The sequence below is a fragment of the Ictalurus punctatus genome, chromosome 13 (genome assembly GCF_001660625.3).
Source record: "Ictalurus punctatus breed USDA103 chromosome 13, Coco_2.0, whole genome shotgun sequence".
Lineage (NCBI taxonomy): Eukaryota > Metazoa > Chordata > Actinopteri > Siluriformes > Ictaluridae > Ictalurus > Ictalurus punctatus.
Genome location: NC_030428.2, coordinates 28,414,552 through 28,435,373, shown reverse-complemented (window position 1 = coordinate 28,435,373; position 20,822 = coordinate 28,414,552). Strand labels below are relative to the sequence as shown.

At 41.6% G+C, this 20,822-nt stretch overlaps 3 protein-coding genes across 5 annotated transcripts; 2 read left to right on the top strand and 1 right to left on the bottom strand.

The window, feature by feature from the left end:
* Window positions 1-4,382: 4,382 nt before the first annotated feature.
* LOC108273621 (L-seryl-tRNA(Sec) kinase) lies at window positions 4,383-8,429 on the top strand. 2 transcript variants are annotated; one of them, XM_053685014.1, is made up of 6 exons: window positions 4,383-4,820; window positions 5,687-5,948; window positions 6,048-6,249; window positions 6,649-6,724; window positions 6,801-6,894; window positions 7,064-8,429. In XM_053685014.1, the coding sequence occupies exons 1-6, from the start codon at window positions 4,590-4,592 to the stop codon at window positions 7,282-7,284; spliced, it is 1,086 nt and encodes a 361-aa protein (XP_053540989.1). In that variant the 5' UTR covers window positions 4,383-4,589; the 3' UTR covers window positions 7,285-8,429. The 2 variants fall into 2 exon arrangements, with proteins under 2 accessions (XP_053540989.1, XP_053540988.1); XM_053685013.1 differs by having other exon boundaries at window positions 4,387-4,820; window positions 5,684-5,948.
* LOC108273618 (zinc finger protein Pegasus) lies at window positions 7,238-13,366 on the bottom strand. 2 transcript variants are annotated; one of them, XM_017482974.3, is made up of 5 exons: window positions 13,107-13,366; window positions 11,335-11,522; window positions 11,014-11,181; window positions 10,146-10,768; window positions 7,238-7,374 (listed from the first exon to the last, which is right to left on the bottom strand). In XM_017482974.3, exons 2-4 carry the CDS (start codon window positions 11,510-11,512, stop codon window positions 10,161-10,163), a joined length of 954 nt encoding a protein of 317 aa, XP_017338463.1. In that variant the 5' UTR covers window positions 11,513-11,522; window positions 13,107-13,366; the 3' UTR covers window positions 7,238-7,374; window positions 10,146-10,160. The 2 variants fall into 2 exon arrangements, with proteins under 2 accessions (XP_017338463.1, XP_017338462.1); XM_017482973.3 differs by lacking the exon at window positions 7,238-7,374 and having other exon boundaries at window positions 8,804-10,768; window positions 13,107-13,365.
* Window positions 13,367-13,677: 311 nt separating this feature from the next.
* acadsb (acyl-CoA dehydrogenase short/branched chain) lies at window positions 13,678-20,494 on the top strand. The gene is made up of 11 exons (XM_053685011.1): window positions 13,678-13,809; window positions 14,859-14,985; window positions 15,156-15,256; window positions 15,341-15,547; window positions 16,189-16,359; window positions 16,496-16,621; window positions 16,723-16,815; window positions 17,588-17,677; window positions 18,085-18,222; window positions 19,030-19,129; window positions 19,500-20,494. Exons 1-11 carry the CDS (start codon window positions 13,777-13,779, stop codon window positions 19,571-19,573), a joined length of 1,260 nt encoding a protein of 419 aa, XP_053540986.1. The 5' UTR covers window positions 13,678-13,776; the 3' UTR covers window positions 19,574-20,494.
* The last annotated feature ends 328 nt before the right edge of the window (window positions 20,495-20,822 follow it).

The window sequence follows — 20,822 nt, the reverse complement described above, 5'->3', positions numbered from 1 at the left end:
ATAATGAAGGATTGTTGTTTGGGTTCTGAATGAAATTACACACCGATGGAGACGAGGCTGCAGACATTCAGACCTTTTTTCTTTTTCTGACAGGCGACTAAAAATGACCTTTTACTAAAAAGATTCAATTACCTGCTCTTACCTACTGCTTCCTCCGCGTCCATGGGCTTTCAGTAATGAGGCCTGAAAAAAGAAGGTATATATCTAACATATAAATATGAGTTTTTTAATAGGTGTGTGTGTGTGTGTGTGTGTGTGTGTGTGTGTGTGTGTGTGTGTGTGTGTGTGTGACTGAATCCTTCCAGGATATTTGTAGATAGACGTTTTATTAACTCCTGTTGGAATGCTGTGAGAAAATACGAGAAGGGTTTATTTTGTAGATTTCTGTACTAGAATGTTTTCGTGTGTGTGTGTGTGTGTGTGTGTGTGTGTGTGTGTGTGTGTGTGTGTGTGTGGTGTGGAGATATGACAAAAACATTATATCACAGTACATGAAGACATTTCTACAATAAACAACAGTGTATACTGTATACTGTATGTATTCCAATATACAATACTGATAAAGCAATTCTGTTGCATAAAAAAAAGTTGAGTTGAGATGAGATGATACTCTGATCAAATTTATTAAAACTGTAAAATAAATAAATAAATAAATAAATAAATCTTGTGAATTAATTATGAATGATCTAATAATTTTACTAAACTCTGATAACAATTTAAATATTAATTTCAAGCAATTTTAAAGATTCTGTGATTTTTTTATTTATTTATTTTTATATCAAATCAGCTTCTTCCAGTCAGAACTTGCAACAACAACAACAACAACATGGAAAGAAAATATAGAATAAAGTAAAATACATTAAAAAGGAATTAAATAAATTAAAAGAAAAATACAAAGAAATACTACAAAGAATTTTAAAACAGTGAAGTAAAAATAAAAAATGCGTACATCTATTCTAACACAGAGAAAAGCTGAAAAATATTTTAGTAAACGCTTCTATAATTAAAAAAGGAAAATTAGCTAACGCGTTGACGTAGAGATAGAGACGTACACCGTAACCGACCGCATGTTCATACACGTCTGCAGGACTGTGTTTATTACCCAGAATGCACTGCAAACATGGCAACATCAGAAATGCAGCATTCAGATAACTGTGTAATATAATAGTTACGTGCCAGCTACGTTACCTGTAACATTAGTCATGCTAACTGCTAATCAGCCAATCAGAACAAAGTTACGATGTCACGATGCTCCTCTAGCTACTCGTCTGTACGACGCTGTATCTGTTAAAATAACGTTAAGGCAAAGCTCGACAGTTATCATCAGCTGTAATTATGATTAGCCTCACTGTGTTATTAGAATGTTGTTCATGCAACGTTCTTAGTTTTACACTAAAACTAACATTGTGCGAACGTTTTATACAAATCTTCTCACAACCCCCGACTAAACGTACTGAACGCTGGTAGAAACAAAAACTCCAACGGTGATGTTTAGAAAAGGTTCTGCTAAGCTAAAACCGTACGCTCGGAAGTGATACTAGTCTGGACCCCTGAGCAGGAAACTCAGAGCTGACCTGAAAACAGCGCCCTCTGCAGGATTCTGATGGCGGCTTCATGAGTAATAAATCACAGATGATTAAAATGGTGCAGACTCAGACACACGAAACGCTCTCGCTGAATTCAATTAGAAACGATCAGTGCGCTGAGTGAAGCCACAGCAGAAGGAGACGACCGCAATCTGGACCCTGAGACGTCTGGAACAACCGAGCTATCGTCCTGGTTTAAGATTCTTTCACAACTCAGAGATTCACAATTTAACGTCAGACAAAAAATTGTTGTTATAGTAAAATATACTGCTTCTGAAAACGTAAAATAAACATCTCCTTACAGAAAACTCCACCGAATCAATGTTTTTTTAAAAATGTGGAGAGTCTACAGGAGGTGTGGCCTCTGTGTGTCAGTCTCTATGAAGGAGGTGTGGCCTGTGAGAGTCAGTCTCAGTGAAGGAGGTGTGGCTTCTGTATGACAGTCTCAGTAAAGGAGTGCCTCCTGTATGTCAATCTCAGCGAAGGAGGTGTGGCCTGTGAGACAGTCTTAAGTGAAGGAGGTGTGGCTTCTGTATGTCAGTCTCAGTGAAGGAGGCGTGGCTTATTATTAACACTAAACACTCAAGTCAAACACATGCAGTGTTTCATGGATCTCAAAATTTGTCGGACTTAGTTTTGTGCAATTTATTAAAAATAATGAAAGTCAGACATCATTTGTGCTTATTGCCTTGTGCTATGTGTCATTGTGCTGGGATTACTGGAAATTTGGATTACTACTTTAAAATATGGAATTTAAAAGATGTATATAAAAGATTATATCACTTGGGGTTTTACTTAAAGATGCCTCAGAGTGAATGTTGTTTACATTTACAGTGTGTTTCTTTTTTTAAATTATCAATTTATTTATCTAAAGAGCTCTCTCTCTCTCTCTCTCTCTCTCTCTCTCTCTCTCTCTCTCTCTCTCTCTCTCTCTCTCTCACACACACACACACACACACACACACACACACACACACACACACCAGCTACAAGTCACCACTGCCCCCTAGAGGAAAGCACATCATCCTATTGACTACCTTTTAACTCCAGGTGTTAATGTACATCAGTGGTCACCATCTCTACTCCATAATCATGCCCACCTGACCATCTAATTCACGGTGACCACGATTATGGTTGAAGATAAAGTCTTCAGGAAGGTAGATCTCCAGGGGCAGGGATGGTGACCGCGGATGTACAGAGTCCGAGAAGTCAGGACCTAATGGGAACATTTTGAGCAAAATCCGCCAAAAAAAAACAAAACAAAACAAAAAAAAAACAGACACAGCGGCTGAGAAAATGTATAGAGTGTAAGGTAAGGGTGACGATATAGTCATAAGTTCATGTTAAAGTGAATGTTTTGTATTTTATAATACATTCATGATCAGAAGTTGTTCAGTATATTTAAAGAGCATGCTGGGGAAGTTTCACAGCGGATTCACACCGCCACCATGTGGTGAACAACAGCAACTGCAGAGACTCAGCAACAGTACAGACTCATCACTACAGACAGTGATACTCAGAGCTGGAACAGAAGAAGACGCCTTTATTTGTCACATTTACATTACAGCACAATTCTTTACTTCGTATACCCCAGCATGACAGGAAGTTGGGGTCAGAGCGCAGGGTCAGCCATGATGGAGCAGCGCCCCCTGGAGCAGAGAGGGTTAAGGGCTTTGCTCAAGGGCCCAACAGTGGCAGCTTGAACCCCCGACCTTCTGATCAGTAACCCATTGAGGCACCACCATTTAATAATTTAATTAGTTTCGTTATTCTGAGAGTACCATCAGGTTCTCTACTTACACCAAAGATCATCTTTTACTTTAATTTCAGTATTCAAGAGTAAAACTTAAAAATCTAAGCCTTCTTGTGCTCTATAAATAGCATTATTTATTAAATATATTATGTAATAATTAACCTAGATAGTAAAATTAACCTTTATTTGTGCTTTAACAATAATAAATTTGGGGAAATTATTACCTATTAATAAAAGTGTCATTCCTCTTCTTCTTCTTATTATTATTATTAGTAGTAGTAGTATTTTAATTCTTGCTGTTATTTGTGCTTTATAATTATAAAGTTTGTAGAAATGCGCTATAAAAATAAAATTATTCCTATTATTATTATTATTATTATTATTATTATTATTATTATTATTATTATCATCCATGTGATTTTTACTTACTTTTTTTTTTTTTTTTTTTTACAAAAACAGAACTCACACACGGCTGGAAAGCGTTGTTTTCCTGACGTCACACATCACGTGTATAATCCTGGCCAATGAGCTGGCGAGAACTAGGACGCGTCTCAAATCGTCCTTTTCCCCTGTGTAGTGAAGTGTAGGGTCACAGAAATGACCCTGAATTCTACTGACGTGTTATTTCGTGAAGAAAAACAACGAATAATGGAATTCTAATCTTAATTCCACTTAATCATTATTATTAGAAATCATTCGAATTAATAAAAAGCAAGTCTTCAGTAGTACATAAACAACTAATCTGTTTTAAAAGCTGATATGAATCCCTTGCCCGTCATTTTTAGTTCTCAGACACGCTGCACACTTAAATCGATGTAATTTATTTATTTATTTAAACATTAGTTTATTTTGTGTATTTTACCCGATGTGTGCGCTTACAAACTCCAAATAACGAGCAGCAAACACTTTCCTTATTCAGGTGAAGTGTCCTGATCTAAGGGAGAGTGAGAACGGGGGTGTTTTGAACGCACTCGTGACGTCACACTTCCGGGTTCCGGCACAGCTCGTGTAGTCGTTAGTTACGCGTTGTGTATTTCTCGGTTTATTTAAAAATAATAATAATAATAATAATAATAATAATAATAATAATAATAATAATAATAATAATAATAAAATAAAAAACTTTCAAAATTGATGACATATTTCATGGACTACTAACGTGGGCAGATAAAAATAATAATAAAAAATAAATAAATAATAAAACATGCTATAAATTCTCTTCCAGTGTATTCACTGATAACGGGGCTGTGATGATGAACACGCAGAGCTCAGCAGGTGTGTGCGCGCGAGCGTGTGTGTGCGTGCTGTGCGGGTTACCTGCGGTGGGGAAGTCCACACTCACACACCTCCTCTCTGATCACCTGCACACACTCGGCTGGAGGACTTTTATCATCTCATATGATGAGTTAATACCTGAGGAGGCTTTTCACTTCACCACACCTGAGAGAGAGGAGGATGAGGATGAGGAGAAATCTAAAGAGGTAACAGCTTTTAAATCGTGCTCTAGTGTTTTATTCCTCTTCTACCTCTCAGAGTTACAGTTCATACCTGTGAAGAGAGTTACTTCCTGTTCTCACTTACATTATAGCAGCTATAAACACTCGTTCCCTCACCATCTCTCTCTATTCTCTCTCTCTATTCCCTCTCTCTTTATTCTCTCTTTATTCTCTCTCTATTCTCTCTCTATTCCCTCTCTTTATTCTCTCTCTCTATTCTCTCTCTCTATTCCCTCTCTATCTTTTTTGATGAGAGCGTAAACTCCTCTGTCCTGAAGATGTGGGGAAACTGACACTGGAGACTCCTTCCATAACCTACACCTTACATAAACATCTCTCACGTTCCTGTGAATGAGCTGTTACTATAGAAATGATAACGTATTAAAAGGAGCACATTAATAAATATAAAGCTGTGGTGTGCAGCTGCGCTACTGTCAGAGTCGCTGTTGTAGGAAACTCTTCACCATCTCCTGACCAATCAGAGTGCAGAACTCGAGGAGTTGAGTAGATGGAGAAGATAGAGAAGGTTTATTCAGAATCTAACACACGTGTTGGAAGTAGTAAATAAAATGTACTCTAAACGTATTGCGGGTCAGCCGTGTTCGCCGTTTGAAGTTTGTTTCTATAGTTACGAGGAGTTACGAGGCTGATGTAGCTAAATAAACCCAGTTTAATAAACAAATCAAATGTAAACTTTGGCATTCAAATCACGTTTTTATAAGACTTTAGGCCACGCCCCTTACTGACACTGCTGCTGGTGTGGAGGGTGGGTATGAGATGATTTTATATATATATATAATATAAATATGAATGCTGTTTTGTGTGTGTGTGTGTGTGTGTGTGTGTAGCAGGCGGGGTGGAAGCAGCACAGACAGGCCGTGTTGGAGTGTGTGGACAGTTTCCTGCAGGAGCTCAGCGCTGACAAACCTCACACACACACTGCAGGAGGAACAGGAAGTGTGTGTGAACACTTTAAAGAGGCCATGAAGAAGCAGCAGATCCTCCCAGTGTTACAGAACACACACTCCGGACCTCAGAGACTCGCCCTGCTGCTCGACGACAACTTCTACTACCACAGCATGAGATACGGAGTGTACCAGCTCGCCCGGAAACGTACACACTACTACTACTACTACTACTACTACTATTATTATTATTATTATTATTATCATTATTCAAACATTTCTATACACACTCTCTGATTGGCTGCAGATTCAGTGGGGTTCTGTGAGGTCTACCTGCACTGTCCGCTAGAAGTGTGTCTCCATAGAAACAGGGTCAGAGGTCAGCCGGTGCCGGATGATGTCATCATTGAGATGGCCAATCGCATGGAGCCTCCAAACACCGTGAAGAATCAGTGGGAGAAGAACAGTGTGACTGTGGACAACAGACACACCGTCACACACACACACCTGTACGACACACACACCGTCTCACACACACACACACACACACACACCTGTACGACACACACACTGTCTCACACACACACACACACGCACACACACACACCTGTACGACAAACACCGTCACAACAAATACACCGTCACACACACACCTGTACGACGCACACACTGTCTTACACACACACACCTGTACGACAAACACTGTAACGACAAATACACTGTCACACACACCTATATGACACATACACACACCTGTACGACACGCACACCGTCTCACACACACACCGTCACACACACACTTACTTATGTTTAGTTCAGTAGAATAACTCAGTGTATTTAAAATGAGCAGAGAGTGTGTGTGTGTGTGTGTGTGTGTGTGTGTGTGTGTGTGTGTGTGTGTGTTTCAGACAGGAGATGCTGCAGGTGATTTCTTCAGCAGTAGAAAATCCTCTGAGTCCAGTTCAGGATGATTCCGAGCAGAGGGTAAAACACACACACACACACACACACACACTTATTCATTTAATTTTAAAATTTTTTAATTGAATCTCTCTCTCAGGAGGCAGACAGACAGCGCTGTGCCTGCAGTGTGGTGCACCAGGTGGATCAGGTGTGCAGGAGACTCGTCTCTCAGGCCATGGTGACGGCGAGAGGTAACCGAAAATTAATCAACACCCTCTGACCAATCAGAGTCCAGAGTTCCTCAGCACAGTGGATTATAATGTGTAATGATGATGATGGTGATGGTGATGATGATGGTGATGGTGATGGTGATGATGATGATGGTGATGGTGGTGGTGATGATGGTGGTGATGTGTGTAGCGTGCTCGCAGAGCGGCGAGGAGATGAAGGCGTTAGCGAGAGAACTGAGTGAGGAGAAGAGTCGCTTCCTGCAGGAACTCAGAGCTCAGGTTCTCCAGCAGCTGGGACAGGACGAGTGTGTGTGTGTGGAGCACGTGGTTAACATCGCGACCGACACGTTTACACGCAGAACACACGTGACGATGCAGCGGCGCGGCGTTCACTCCACATCCAGCTCATAATCTCACACGCAGAACAGCTTCACTTCTAAACAATAAAATCAGTCAGCGTGTCTCTGCTGAGATTCACTCACCGAACTTCACTTCACTGACCTGTAAAAAATGACATTACAATAAACAATTCAGTTATTCATTTAAATACCTAATTAATGCACTTTTTAATGACATTTATTATTAATCACAACAGCCTAAAAGCCCTCACTTTTTAAATTATTAATTACAATAATTAAACAATTATATAATTCATTTAAATACCTAATTAATGCACTTTTTAATGACATTTTTATTAATTACAATAAGAGCCAAAAAAGACTTAAATGGTAAATGGCGCACTTATATAGCGCTTTTATCCGTGTCTCATTCACACACTCTCACCAGTGGTAGCAGAGCTGCCATGCAAGAGCTTGCCATCGGGAGCAACTCGGGGTTCAGTGTCTTACCCGAGGACACTTCGGCATGTGGAGTCACGTGGGCCGGGAATGGAACCGCCAACCCTACGATTAGTGGACAACCCGCTCCACCACCTGATCCACAGCCGCCCCCAACTGAATTGACTTTTTTTTATTAATTACAATAAGAGCCTAAAAATACCCAATAAATACACTTTTTAAATAATGAATTTTTATTATTAATTACAATAAGAGCTGAAGTGAAGCCCTAATTAAATTTACTTGATTAATAATGTTAATTGTTGCCTTCATTATGGCATCTTCTTTATTTTCTAACATCAACAATTATTTAAAATTATTATTTATTGTGAAATGCAATAAATTGTATATACACACACACACCAATTTTTTTCCCCATCAGATATAATTAAAATCAGATTTAAATAAAAAGACAGAATTACAGTACACAGCTGTTAATGTTAATTATAAAATCATAAATGTTTGTTTCTTCGATATATTTTTAAATAAATTTAGCTTTATTAATTTAGAGAGAAATTCTTCAGCGTACGTTCGGTATCGTTTTGTTCAGACGTTAATTATTTCCTGATGCGCAGTTGTGTTCTCACTCATTTCGGTTAAACGTGTCATTATTTCTATGTTTTGATGAAATGACGTTTTATATTTTATTCTGTGAATAAGTTTCGCTGATGGAATCCTCCTTTCTGTTTGTTTTTTTTATTCAGAGATTAAAATCGTGTCACTAAATAAATCACGCCTGTTCTTTTCTTTTTTTTCTTCTAAATCGGTTGGTGCAATCCTACATCCGTACTGTGAATTCTTTGAAACAGTAAATTCTGTAAAACTATGAAGATATTCAATCCAAAACCTCACTATCTTACGCACCTCTCTCTCTCTCACACACACACCAGCAGTTTATAACTATCATTTCACATATAACAACACATTTTAAAAATAAATGTTTAAAACTTTCCTAAACGTGTAAAAATCTCAGCAGTTTATAAAACATGAAATAAATCAGAGGTTGTTATACAGAACACTTCCTGTTTTATAAAATTCAAATTAAATCGAGTTACAAATACAATGTAAAAAAAAAAAATGGACAAAAATGTCAATTTATTAACATCTAATTGAAGTATGTTTTTATTAGAAATCTGCCAACAGTTCAGACACACATTAATATAAACACTAAATACTTTTAGTTTAGAAAGTTAAGGAAGGTGGCGGTATATTGTGGCTTGAAGGCCATAAATAGTAACGATTTCAATGGCGGTCCTCAAGGAAAAATGGGCGTGGCCGTTTAATTATATTCTGTATATGTAAGGAGAGCAGTTCTAAATGGGCGGGGCTTGTACTGGGATCATACAAAACTGGTCGGGGAAAAAAACAGTTCTATGTACGTTCTGCTGTGTGTACCTGAATGACATAGAACAGAAAGTGGGCGTGTGCTTCAGATTAGAGCAGCTATAAGTAGGCGTGGCTTTCAGACCATAGAAAAGAACGTGAGCGTGTCATTAAAATTGCACACTGTACAAGGTAATGACACTGACTGAGTGGGCGTGGCTTGATATTAGAAGAGAATGCGGTGCTATTACATACTATATAAATATATATAAATATTGGAATGGCTCTGAGTGGGTGTGGCTTTAAGAACGTGGAAGAGAGTGGGTGTGGTCTTTAAATTACATATTGTATACGGCAATGAGAGTGGATCTAAGTGGGCGTGGCTTGAAAACCACAGACGCAAATACAGTTGTGGCGTTATAGATATCAGAACATCTCAGAGTGGGCGTGGCTTTAAGAACATAGTTGATTGAACGGCATAGAAGAGGAAAAGTGGGTATGTCCTTTAAAGTAGATGCCATATATGGCAAGGAGAGTGGCTCGGAGTGGGCGTGGCTTGATGGCTTGAAGGACATAGAACAGAAATTGGGTGTTCCCTTTAAATGACAAACTGCATATGAAAATGAGATCAGCTCTTCATGGGCGTGGCTTGAGAACCACGTCTCTGAGTGAGCTTTAAGAACATGGTTGCTTGGATGTCATAGAAAAGGAAAAGTGGGTGTTTCCTTTAAATGAGATACTGAATATGGAAATGATACTGACTGTTGGGGTTTTAAAAAGAAATAATGTGGGCGTGTTCGTCAAATGACATACCGACCATAAAAGGAAAAGTGGGTGTGTTCTTTAAATTCCAAATCAGAGTGGCTCTAAATGGGCGTGTCATAAAATGCCATCGAAAATGATGCAGCCATGTAACTGAAATGACATACTAGCTGGAAATGATCGAGGTGGCGCGTACACGTAGGCCCTTATATTGCATTGTGGGTATGAAAATGAAATGGCTACATGTATACATAAATGAGACCAGCTCTGAGAGGGGGCGTGGCCTGAAGACCATGGAAGAGAAAGTGGGCGGGTCTGTGTATATATATAAAAGAAAAAAAGCATAAATACTAGTGTGTGCGTGTGTCACTTGCGGTGCTGTCCCTGGGCGAAGTGACAGGCGAAGTCATACTTGTCGCTGCAGTGCACGCCGCAGACGTTACACTGAAACGGCTGGTCGTAACCATGGCAACCCATATGCACGGTGTAGAGCACGTTATCCCCGAAGTACGTCTGGCAATGCGGGCAGAAGAACAGCGTCTGAGCGTTGATCCGCACTGGGGAAGATTCCGGACTCAGGATCGTGTCCGTGTTAGGCTCCTGAGAGGGCGGAGTCAGAGCATGATCTTTGACCTCCCTTTCGTAGCCATCCGCAGACTGTTGGGGCGAACTGGGAGGCAAGTCGTCGCTGCAGTCTTGCTCCTGATTGGCTGCCAGCTGAGAAAGAGGGAGGGGTTTGTCCTCGGCGATGAACAGAGGTTCGGGTTTGGTCTGCGTGGAGGTCACGTTGGTCAGGCGGCGGAGTTTGTGTCGGCGGCGGCGATGGTGAGACAGGTTACTCCGGTCGTTACAGCGGAACGGACAGAGCTCGCACTTATACGGCTTCTCGCCCGTGTGAGAGCGCATGTGTGTCTCCAACTGTCGCTCGTACGCCGAGGAGAACGGACAGAGCTGACAACGGTGAGGCTTCTCTCCTTCACACACACACACACACACACACACACACACATGCACACATATATATATTAGAGAGAAAGTAGGAAAAAGTCAAGAGAAAGAAAAAAATTAAACAAAAGCAAGAAAGAAAAAAATATTGAAGAGAAAGGTCGATGAAAAAAGAAAGAAAGAAAGAGAGAACACATCAATATGCAAATCAAGTGCAAACTTTTTCACCCGCAATAAAAGGGGGAAAGAGGACAGACAGCCCCCCAGGTCAGACCTGTGTGTGTGCGCATGTGCTCGATCAGTCTGGCCTGCCCCTTGCTGGCGTAACTGCAGTAACGACACCGGAACTTTCCGTCTCGCGTCCTCTCAAATCTGTCCGTGTCCAGACGCACCTCGACAGACGCCAGGTGATCCATCTCACCGTGTTCTGCCTCACACACACCTGCAACACAACACACACCACTCACACACAGGTAGCACAACAAACTCCACCCATTTCATCAGCATGCCCTACAAAAGCCACAGCCCCAAAACACTAAATGCATTTTGGGGGCGTGGCTTCGAAGCGTGCAACTGTCTCGCAACTGTCTCTCACCTGTCTGCAGATCTTCGCCACTTTTCTCCCCGTTCACAGACGACGACAGCGCGTTCACGTGATGCGTCTGCTGAGTGAGATACTCCTGAAAGTCTCGCACAAAGTCCAGAGGCTCCGCCTTCATCTCGTTCATCGTCCAACCGGGACGTGCTGCCGATTCCATGCGCTCGAGCCGCATCTACACTGAGCTGAGACACACACGCACACACACACACACACGCCGGTCAGTACGAATGTAAGTGGCATTTAATGACTGGGCGTGGTTATGCTAACGTGGGGAGGTTATATGCAAATGACCACACACACGTAACCACACACCAGACATCACTAAGAAAATGGTGTCTCTTCATTCCTTATATGGAATGTACTGGATTCAGGAAGAGACTTTTGTATTATTATTATTATTAAATTATATGAATGTATATTTATTTATATTTACACTGTAATTCCTGTACAATCAAAATGGAAATTAAATATGCGGTACAATTAACATATTGTTGAATTAACCGTTTGAATATGGTGCTGCTAAAGTTATCGGCCCATCGCTGATGATCGTTGTGCTCGTGTATCGGCCTCCTTTAACGATCTGTACTTTTCTGCTCCTCGTCAGACGCTAGGTCTGCTTCTGAAACCATCTCACATACTATACTTTAGTATTCTCGGATTCCTGCTAGTGGAATTTCTGCCATTGCTCCATCTTGGTTCGTTTCCTACCTCTCTGGTCGTCAGTTTAAATTCACCATTGTTTCCATTTCTCATCGTGTTCCTCAGGGTTCCATGCTTGGTCCACTGCTTTTTATCACCGACATGCTTCCCTTAGGTCGCGTAATTCACTGCCATGGCCTTCATTTCCATTGCTACACCCATGACACTCAAACCTAGATTAGCTCACATCATTCTGCTCCTTTCCACACACATCCCCCACTTATCCGAATACATCGATTCCTGGACGGTCAGTCATTTACTCAAGCTCAATATTGAGAAAAGCAAATGTGTCAGTAGTAGCATCTCCACACGTTCTATCTCGTCCTCCTGGTCAGTTCATTGCTTATTAACGGTGTCCTGGTCAGACCATCCTCTACCGTCTGACGGTCCAGACCGTCCTCTACCGTCTGATGGTCCAGACCGTCCTCTACCGTCTGACGGTCCAGACCGTCCTCTACCATCCGCAACCTTGGGATTATCTCCGACTCCACGCTCTCTTTTCACTCGCACAAAAACACAGCTTTTGATCATCTTCGCAATATTACTAGTCCATTCCTTCATCAGTTCTCAGCTTGATTGATTGTAATGCGCTCTTTTCTGGCCTTCCCACTAAAACAGTCAATCCATAAATTGCAATAAATCAATTTACAACCGTTTAAAAACCAACTCAAAACCTATCTCTGCCCAATGTTTCTGTGATCTTAACTGTGACTGGTTTGTGTAAAAAAAAAAATAATTAAAAAAGAATTATTATTATTATTATTATTATTATTATTATTATTATTATATTTCCGTTATTGTTTCCTGAGATATTGGCAGCTCGTTCAAAGTTCAAGTGAATTTTATTAAAAATTAAGTTTGGTGATTCTTTCAAACTGAAAGAATCACTTTCTCAAAACAACATTTTGGACTTATTGAAGATAATTAAAACTATATACATATATACAGAGAGAGAGAGAGAGAGAGAGAGAGAGAGAGAGAGAGAGAGAGAGAGAGAGAGAGAGAGAGAGAGATAGGGTGCCAATAATTATGGAGTTGACTAGAGAAAGAGAGAGAGAGACGCTTACCTGTGTTTCGATGAACAGGTTACTTAGCAGCCGACAAAAATTAAAAATATGGTTGAAAATTTACATTAAAAAGTACAAATAAAATCCAAGGGAACAACACAGATTTACATTAGTCTATCATTCCTACCAAAGCTGTTCTAATACATCCTCAAAATCAAAAATTGTACACAATAACCGAAACTAATGCTGTCGCGAACCTACTTTAACAGCTACCAAACCCGTTTTTTTCTCCCAACTGTTTTCCGACGAACCTCGCTTGCTGCGTGTTGATTGGTTAGAAATTTCACCTCACAAGCAGATTGGACAAGAACCGTCCGCGTGCTAAAGATTACAGCCAATCGTAACACAGAATGCGGATTTCACACGACTACGGGTGTGGGGAGAAAACGTCCTATTGTGGTGTAAACCTAAATTGAGTCCCTCGTGTGAAAAAAACATAGGAACAAAAACATAGGTTCCTATCTAAAAAATTAAAGACAACAGTTTTCGATCCACGGATCACTCGACTTAGTAAATAATTATGCTATATGTTGTAAATCCTGCGGTTAAAATATACTGTCTAAAGATACGTGTATTTAAAACTATATAAGGATGACACAAGTGTCGCTGTTTCACACGAATATTTTAGACGCCGGACAAGAGGAACCCGTATGTAAACAAGTGTAACAAAATGGCGGCGCCCTTGCTCAGGTTCTTCGGAAAGGTGAATAAATGAATTGGAACTTATTTTGTTTAGGTTTCAAAGCTAATTATACAGCATGTAATGACTGATCGTTATTGTTTTTCACACACATATATAAACGCCGATTAATTAAGTTAACTTACGTTAATGGCGTAATGTTATAGATATAGAATAGATATATTTTCACTCATTGTGCTACATAATCTAACCTGGAGTCTAACATGTAATTTTAGTCAAATTAACAATACTGTTCTTTGTTATACTTTTTTTTTCTTTAGGTTTGATACAGAATAATAACTGTATATTTAGCGAATTAGCGGTTAGAGTTGGTTAGGAAAGAGGATACTGTCGCACAGTGATGACGTAATGGACTGTACGGAATCGTTTACTTCAGTCACCAAATTACTAATTTTAATGAATGTGTGATGTAATACGATTTTCACACATAAAATTCCAGATATTGACTAATGTGAAAAATATTATTTTAACCATTACATGTTATATAAATAAATATTGTATTCACAAGTGTACATTTTTCACAATTTTACCCAATGTTGATATTTTCCTAATTGACTTTGCGTCAATAATAAACAGTTTTATATTGGTAAATACAAAGAAAAGCCTAAAGACTGATCTAATGTATCTTGCTATTAGCGCTGGGCAATATATCAATATAATATCGGTATCGTGATAAATTACTTAACGACACATTTTTCAGAGATATCGTTGGTATGGTGATGTATGTTTTATGCGTTTGATAATGATATTTTTGTCATATCGCCCAGCCCTACGCGCTATTATGAAAATCTCATACAAAGCATGTAGTTCTGTATGCTTTCACACTCTCGTATCTTTTTGTATATTGTTTTATTAAATTTTTTTACTACTATTTGTATTTGAAAAAATCAGTCACCAGTTCTGCTTCCTCTAAGTAGTGCACCTTATTTTCCAGTGTAGTGAATGAGGAGTGTGTGAGGGAGGGAGGGAGTGTTTGGGACACAGTAATTGTATAAACACATAGTTATAACACTTGTCATTACTGTGTTGTGGTTGATGGTTGGTGGCTGCAGGTGAGCAGACAGCTGACGCAGCCATGGTGTTCATGCCGGCCGTTTTTGCGTCACGGCTCCTCTCCAGCAGCCGGATTTCCTCCTTTACAGACGTACTCAGAGGAGGAGGACATGATGAGGGAGGCGGGTGAGTATGAATATATTAATGTGACAATAATACTTTTTATTAGATGTATTTATTATATAATAAAAGCTCTTGTCTAGTGGTGTGTGTGTGTATAATATGATGTATGTCTTTATAGGTATTTTTGTCGATTTTGAAGTGTAACTGCGCGTCCTGAATCTTTGTGTTAACAGTGAGGAAGTATGCTCAGGAGCGCATTGCTCCGTTTGTGTCTCAGATGGATGAAAATTCTACGATGGACCCGGAAGTGATCAGATCTCTGTTTGAGCAGGGGGTCAGTGTGTGTGCTGCAGTTCATCAGAGATCCAGTACACACTACAGTAATGTGTTAGTGCTGACGTTTGTGTGTGTGTTGCAGTTGATGGGGATTGAGATAAACCCAAAGTACGGCGGTACAGGCTCCTCCTTCTTCTCCTCCATCCTAGTGATTGAGGAGCTAGCGAAGGTGGACCCGTCCATATCGGTGCTGTGTGACATCCAGAACACGTTGATCAACACTCTGATGGTCAAACTGGGCACCGAGGAGCAGAAAGAGAAATACCTCCCTCGCCTCGCCTCCGACATGGTCAGAGCACCGAGAGACAGCGCGCACTGCAGCTAGAAATATCTCTTCATAGACTGTAATAGACACAGAGGCCACGCCTCCTTCACTGAGACTGACACACAGAGGCCACGCCTCCTTCAATGAGTCTGACAGAAGCCATGCCTCCTTCATTGAGACTGACACACACAGAGGTCACGCCTCTTCATTAAGACTGACACACACAGAGGCCACGCCTCTTCATTGAGACTGACACACACAGAGGCCACGCCTCTTCATTGAGACTGACACACACAGAGGCCACGCCTCTTCATTGAGACTGACACACACAGAGGTCACGCCTCTTTATTGAGACTGACACACACAGAGGCCACGCCTCTTCATTGAGACTGACACACACAGAGGCCACGCCTCTTTATTGAGACTGACACACACAGAGGCCACGCCTCTTTATTGAGACTGACACACATAGAGGCCACGCCTGACACATAGAGGCCACGCCTCCTTCATTGAGACTGACTCACTTTATTTATGCCACGCCTCCTTTATGAAGATACACTGAAGTGTGTTCTCATTTACACAGTTCTGTTGGTGCATGTGTTCTTTACTAGTTGTGTGTGTGTGTGTGTGTGTGTGTGTGTGTGTGTGTGTGTATGGTTCTGCAGGTTGGGAGTTTTTGTTTATCCGAGGCTGGCTCTGGGAGCGACGCTTTCTCTCTGAAGACGCGAGCGGAGAAGCGCGGAGGTCAATACGTCATTAACGGATCAAAGATGTGGATCAGCAACGCAGAGTACGCCGGAGTGTTTCTGGTCATGGCTAATGCAGACCCCTCAGCTGTGAGTCACACACACACACACACACACACACACACACACACACACACACGTCTCTGAAAGTTTCAGTCATGTTCATCTATCTGTCCATCTCTCACTGGTGTGTGTGTGTGTGTGTGTGTGTGTGTGTGTGAGACAGGGTTACAGAGGGATCACGTGCTTCATTGTGGATCGGGACACTGAGGGGCTTCACATCGGCAAGAACGAGAACAAACTGGGGCTGAGAGCCTCGTCTACCTGCTCACTCGTCTTCGATAACGTCACGGTACACACACACACACACATTCTCAAGGTCCCTACGTGTTCATGGCCCGATGTTCCTGTAATGTCGGTGTGTCGTGTGTACGTGTGTTTAATGTGGTGCAGGTGGGTGAGAAGAGCGTCCTGGGTGAAGTGGGTCAGGGATATAAATACGCCATCGGGATGCTGAATGAAGGGAGGATCGGTATCGCAGCACAGGTTCTCTCTCTCTCTCTCTCTCTCTCTCTCTCTCTCTCTCTCTCTCACTCTCTCTCTCTCACTCTCTCTCTCGCATGCTCACACACTCACTCTCTCTCTCTCACTCTCACTCTCTCTCTCGCATGCTCACACACTCACACTCTCTCTCTCTCTCTCTCACTCTCTCTCTCTCTCTCTCACTCTCTCTCTCTCACTCTCTCTCTCGCATGCTCACACACTCACACTCTCTCTCTCTCACTCTCTCTCTCTCACTCTCTCTCTCGCATGCTCACACACTCACACTCTCTCTCTCTCTCTCTCTCTCTCTCTCTCTGTCCCTCTCTCTCTCTCTGTCTCTCTCTCACTCTCTCTCTCTCACTCTCTCTCTCACTCACTCTCACTCTCTCTCACTCTCTCTCTTGCATGCTCTCTCTCACTCTCTCACTCTCTCTCACTCTCTCTCTCGCATGCTCACACTCTCTCTCTCTCACTCTCTCTCTCACTCTTTCTCTCTCTCGCATGCTCACTCTCTCACTCTCTCTCTCTCTCCCCCCTCTCTCTCTCACTTGCTCACTCTTTTTCTCTCTCGCACGCTCACGCTCTCTCACTCTCTCTCTCCCCCTCTCTCTCTCTTTTTCTCTCACTCACTCTCTCTCTCTCTTGCTTTTTCTCTCTCTCACTCGCTCTCTCTTGCTGTCTCGCCCGTTCTCTCTCTCTCTCTCTCTCTCTCTCTCTCTCTCTCTCTCTCTCTCTCTTTCTTCCTGTGTTAATGGTGATATTGGTGTGTTATCAGATGCTGGGTTTAGCTCAGGGCTGTTTCGATCACACCGTTCCCTACACCAAGCAGAGGGTCCAGTTCGGAAAACGCATCTTTGACTTCCAGGTAACATACACACACACACACACACACACACACACACACACACACACACACACACACACACACACAGACAGTGCTTATACCCAGTTTATGCAGTTTTTAGATTTTGAAGATTAGAAAATCTGTGTTAAACGTGGTGACGGTGTTGTGTGGTTGTGAGCGTGTGTTAAACGTGGTGACGGTGTTGTGTGGTTGTGAGCGTGTGTTAAACGTGGTGACGGTGTTGTGTGGTTGTGAGCGTGTGTTAAACGTGGTGACGGTGTTGTGTGGTTGTGAGCGTGTGTTAAACGTGGTGACGGTGTTGTGTGGTTGTGAGCGTGTGTAACGAGTACGGTGTGTTAAACGTGGTGATGGTGTTGTGTGGTTGTGAGCGTGTGTTAAACGTGGTGATGGTGTTGTGTGATTTTCAGGCGATGCAGCATCAGATTTCTCACGTGGCGACTCAGCTGGAAGCGGCGAGGCTGCTCACTTATAACGCGGCGAGGCTGAGGGAGGCGGGGCGACCCTTCATTAAAGAGGCCTGCATGGCCAAGTACTTCTCCTCAGAGGTCACTCACTCACTACCATTACAACACACCTACTTCATGCTCTGCTGCACTCTGGTCCACATCATAAATACTTTAATAACTAATATAATAAACACACACTGCTCCCTCTGAGCTCCGTCACTACACCATCATCACCACCATCATCATCTCCACGTCCTACTGCACTGTTACTGATATCAACTCTACTCTCATACACGTCTGTAAAAGAAAAGAGAGAGCTACAGAGAAAGAAAGAAAGTAAATGAGATAGATATGGTTAGATAAATAAAAAATTAAAGAAAATGGGGGGTAAAAGAGCAAGGGGGAGTGAAAGAGGGGAAAAGGGAAGGAAACGAGTGAGAGCGAAGGAAAGAGTGAAGGATGGAGAAAGTAAGGGGGAAGATAGAGCGATTAAGAGGGAACCAGAAACGGAGCGTGAGAGGGAATGAAAGAGTGAAAGGACAGAAGGAGAGAGAGAGAAAAGGGAGTGGGGGGGGGGGGGAAGAGTGAAGGAAGAAAAGGGAAGTGTAAAGGAAGAAAGGAGGAAGGGAAAGAGAATGACAGAAAGAAAGAGGATGAGGGAAGGGAAAATAAAGGAGAAAGAAATAAAGAGGAAAAGAGAATGACGGGGAAAGAGGAAAAGAACAAGGGAAAGAGGGAAGGAAGAGGATAGAAAGGGGAAAGAAATCAGGGGAAAGTTAAGAAGAAAGAAAGGAAAGGGGGAAAAGGGAAAAGACAGAAGTTAAGAGAGTGCTGGGAAGGAAAGAGGGGAAAAGAGAGCGGAGACTGAAGGATAGAGAGAGTGACGGAGTGACGTGCGGTGTGCAGGTGGCGACGTTAACCACGTCGAAGTGTATCGAGTGGATGGGAGGCGTCGGCTTCACCAAGGACTATCCTATAGAGAAATACTACAGAGACTGTAAGATAGGTGAGTGTGTACAACACACACACACACACACACACACACACACACACACACAGGGAACTACTATTTATAGCTGCTGTAACACAAGTTATAACTATAAACTATAAAGAGATAAAAATGATGTAATGTAATCACTGGTAAATTGCTGTGGTACTGTGTAAGAGAAATAAACCACTTGGGGGCGCTGTTATAGGAAAGTAATCAACTTCAGGAAGATAACAGTGACTCGCTTCAACACACCACCCCATGTTGATTATTTCCCTCTAACAGCACGATACGGAGAGTTTTATCACTTACACGTGTGTGTGTGTGTGTGTGTGTGTGTGTGTGTGTGTGCGTGTGTGTGCGTGCGTGCGTGTGTGTTTTGTCACAGGAACCATCTATGAGGGAACGACCAACATACAGCTGAGCACAATAGCAAAGTACATCGGGCAGGAGTACGACTGAACACACACACACACACACACACACACACACACACACACACACACACACTCACTCACTCACTCACTCACTCACTCACACACTGAAAGACTCTTTTCAAGAAGAACTTCATAAACACAAATGTATCTGTATTTCTTATTAGGGAGTTATTTATAAAAATATAATCACATGATTATTACACTTGAGACAATTCCACTTAAAATGAATAAAGATATATCTAGAAATAAATAACACAATTTAACACTAATGTGATATTGGATATATTTGCCCATGTGGAAGATGTCTTTATTTGTTATTTATAAAATAAAAACACACCTTTGTTCCGAGGCCGATGTAAACACTGACGTGTTGGGTTTTCTGTTTAAATTAAAGTTGCTCATGTTTCATTTCCTCGTTTAGGTTTTGTCCATTTCTAGTACTTTTATGCGAATCGGTTTCTAACAGTATTTACTCACGCTGGGGTTTACTCAACGTTCGGTGGCGGCAAATAAACTGGAGGGAAAAAGTTACAATTATTTATATATTTTAGTCCGAAGGAACGTTTCTAAATAAAATGCACACAGTGTTTGTTTATTAATGTTTTAGCTAACAAGTAATCGCCGCTTATAGCTACCGCTCTAGCGTCGAGATCATAGGTGTCTAGACTGATTTATATGTAGTTGTAATATGGGTGTGAGTCTGTAGTGGGGTTTTTTACTGGCCCAAAAAAACACCACCACCACATAATTCTAACGATGATTCCGAATCCAAGTTCAGAGCGAATGATTATGAGCTGATGAACTTTATAAATGAATCAAATTCAGTGCCTTTTAGAGTTTACAGCTTCAGAGCAGTAATCACAGGTTTATTATGACTCCTGTATCATCACATCACATGTTCTGAATTTCAGCGAATAAATAAAACTGAAATACTGAAACACTTTGATTTGTGTGTCAGTGGTTCTGCATGTCTGTATGGATGCTCATCTGTGAAGTGATTTGGCGTTTTCAAATAAGTGAGCATTAAGGGGTGATGGAAATGTTTCCCATCGTTACAGTGTCTGTTATAGCGCGTATAATATAGAGCTTCAGTTCATGTTCACATCAAACCACCGGATTACTATCGTGTAGGTCGTCCTCTCCTTGTCCACCCAGAACAGCTCGGACCCGTCGAGGCCCGGACTCCACGAGACCTCTGAAGGTGTGCTGTGGTGTCTGGGACCGAGACGTCGGCAGCAGATCCTTAAGTTTTGTAAGTTGTGAGGTCGGGTCTC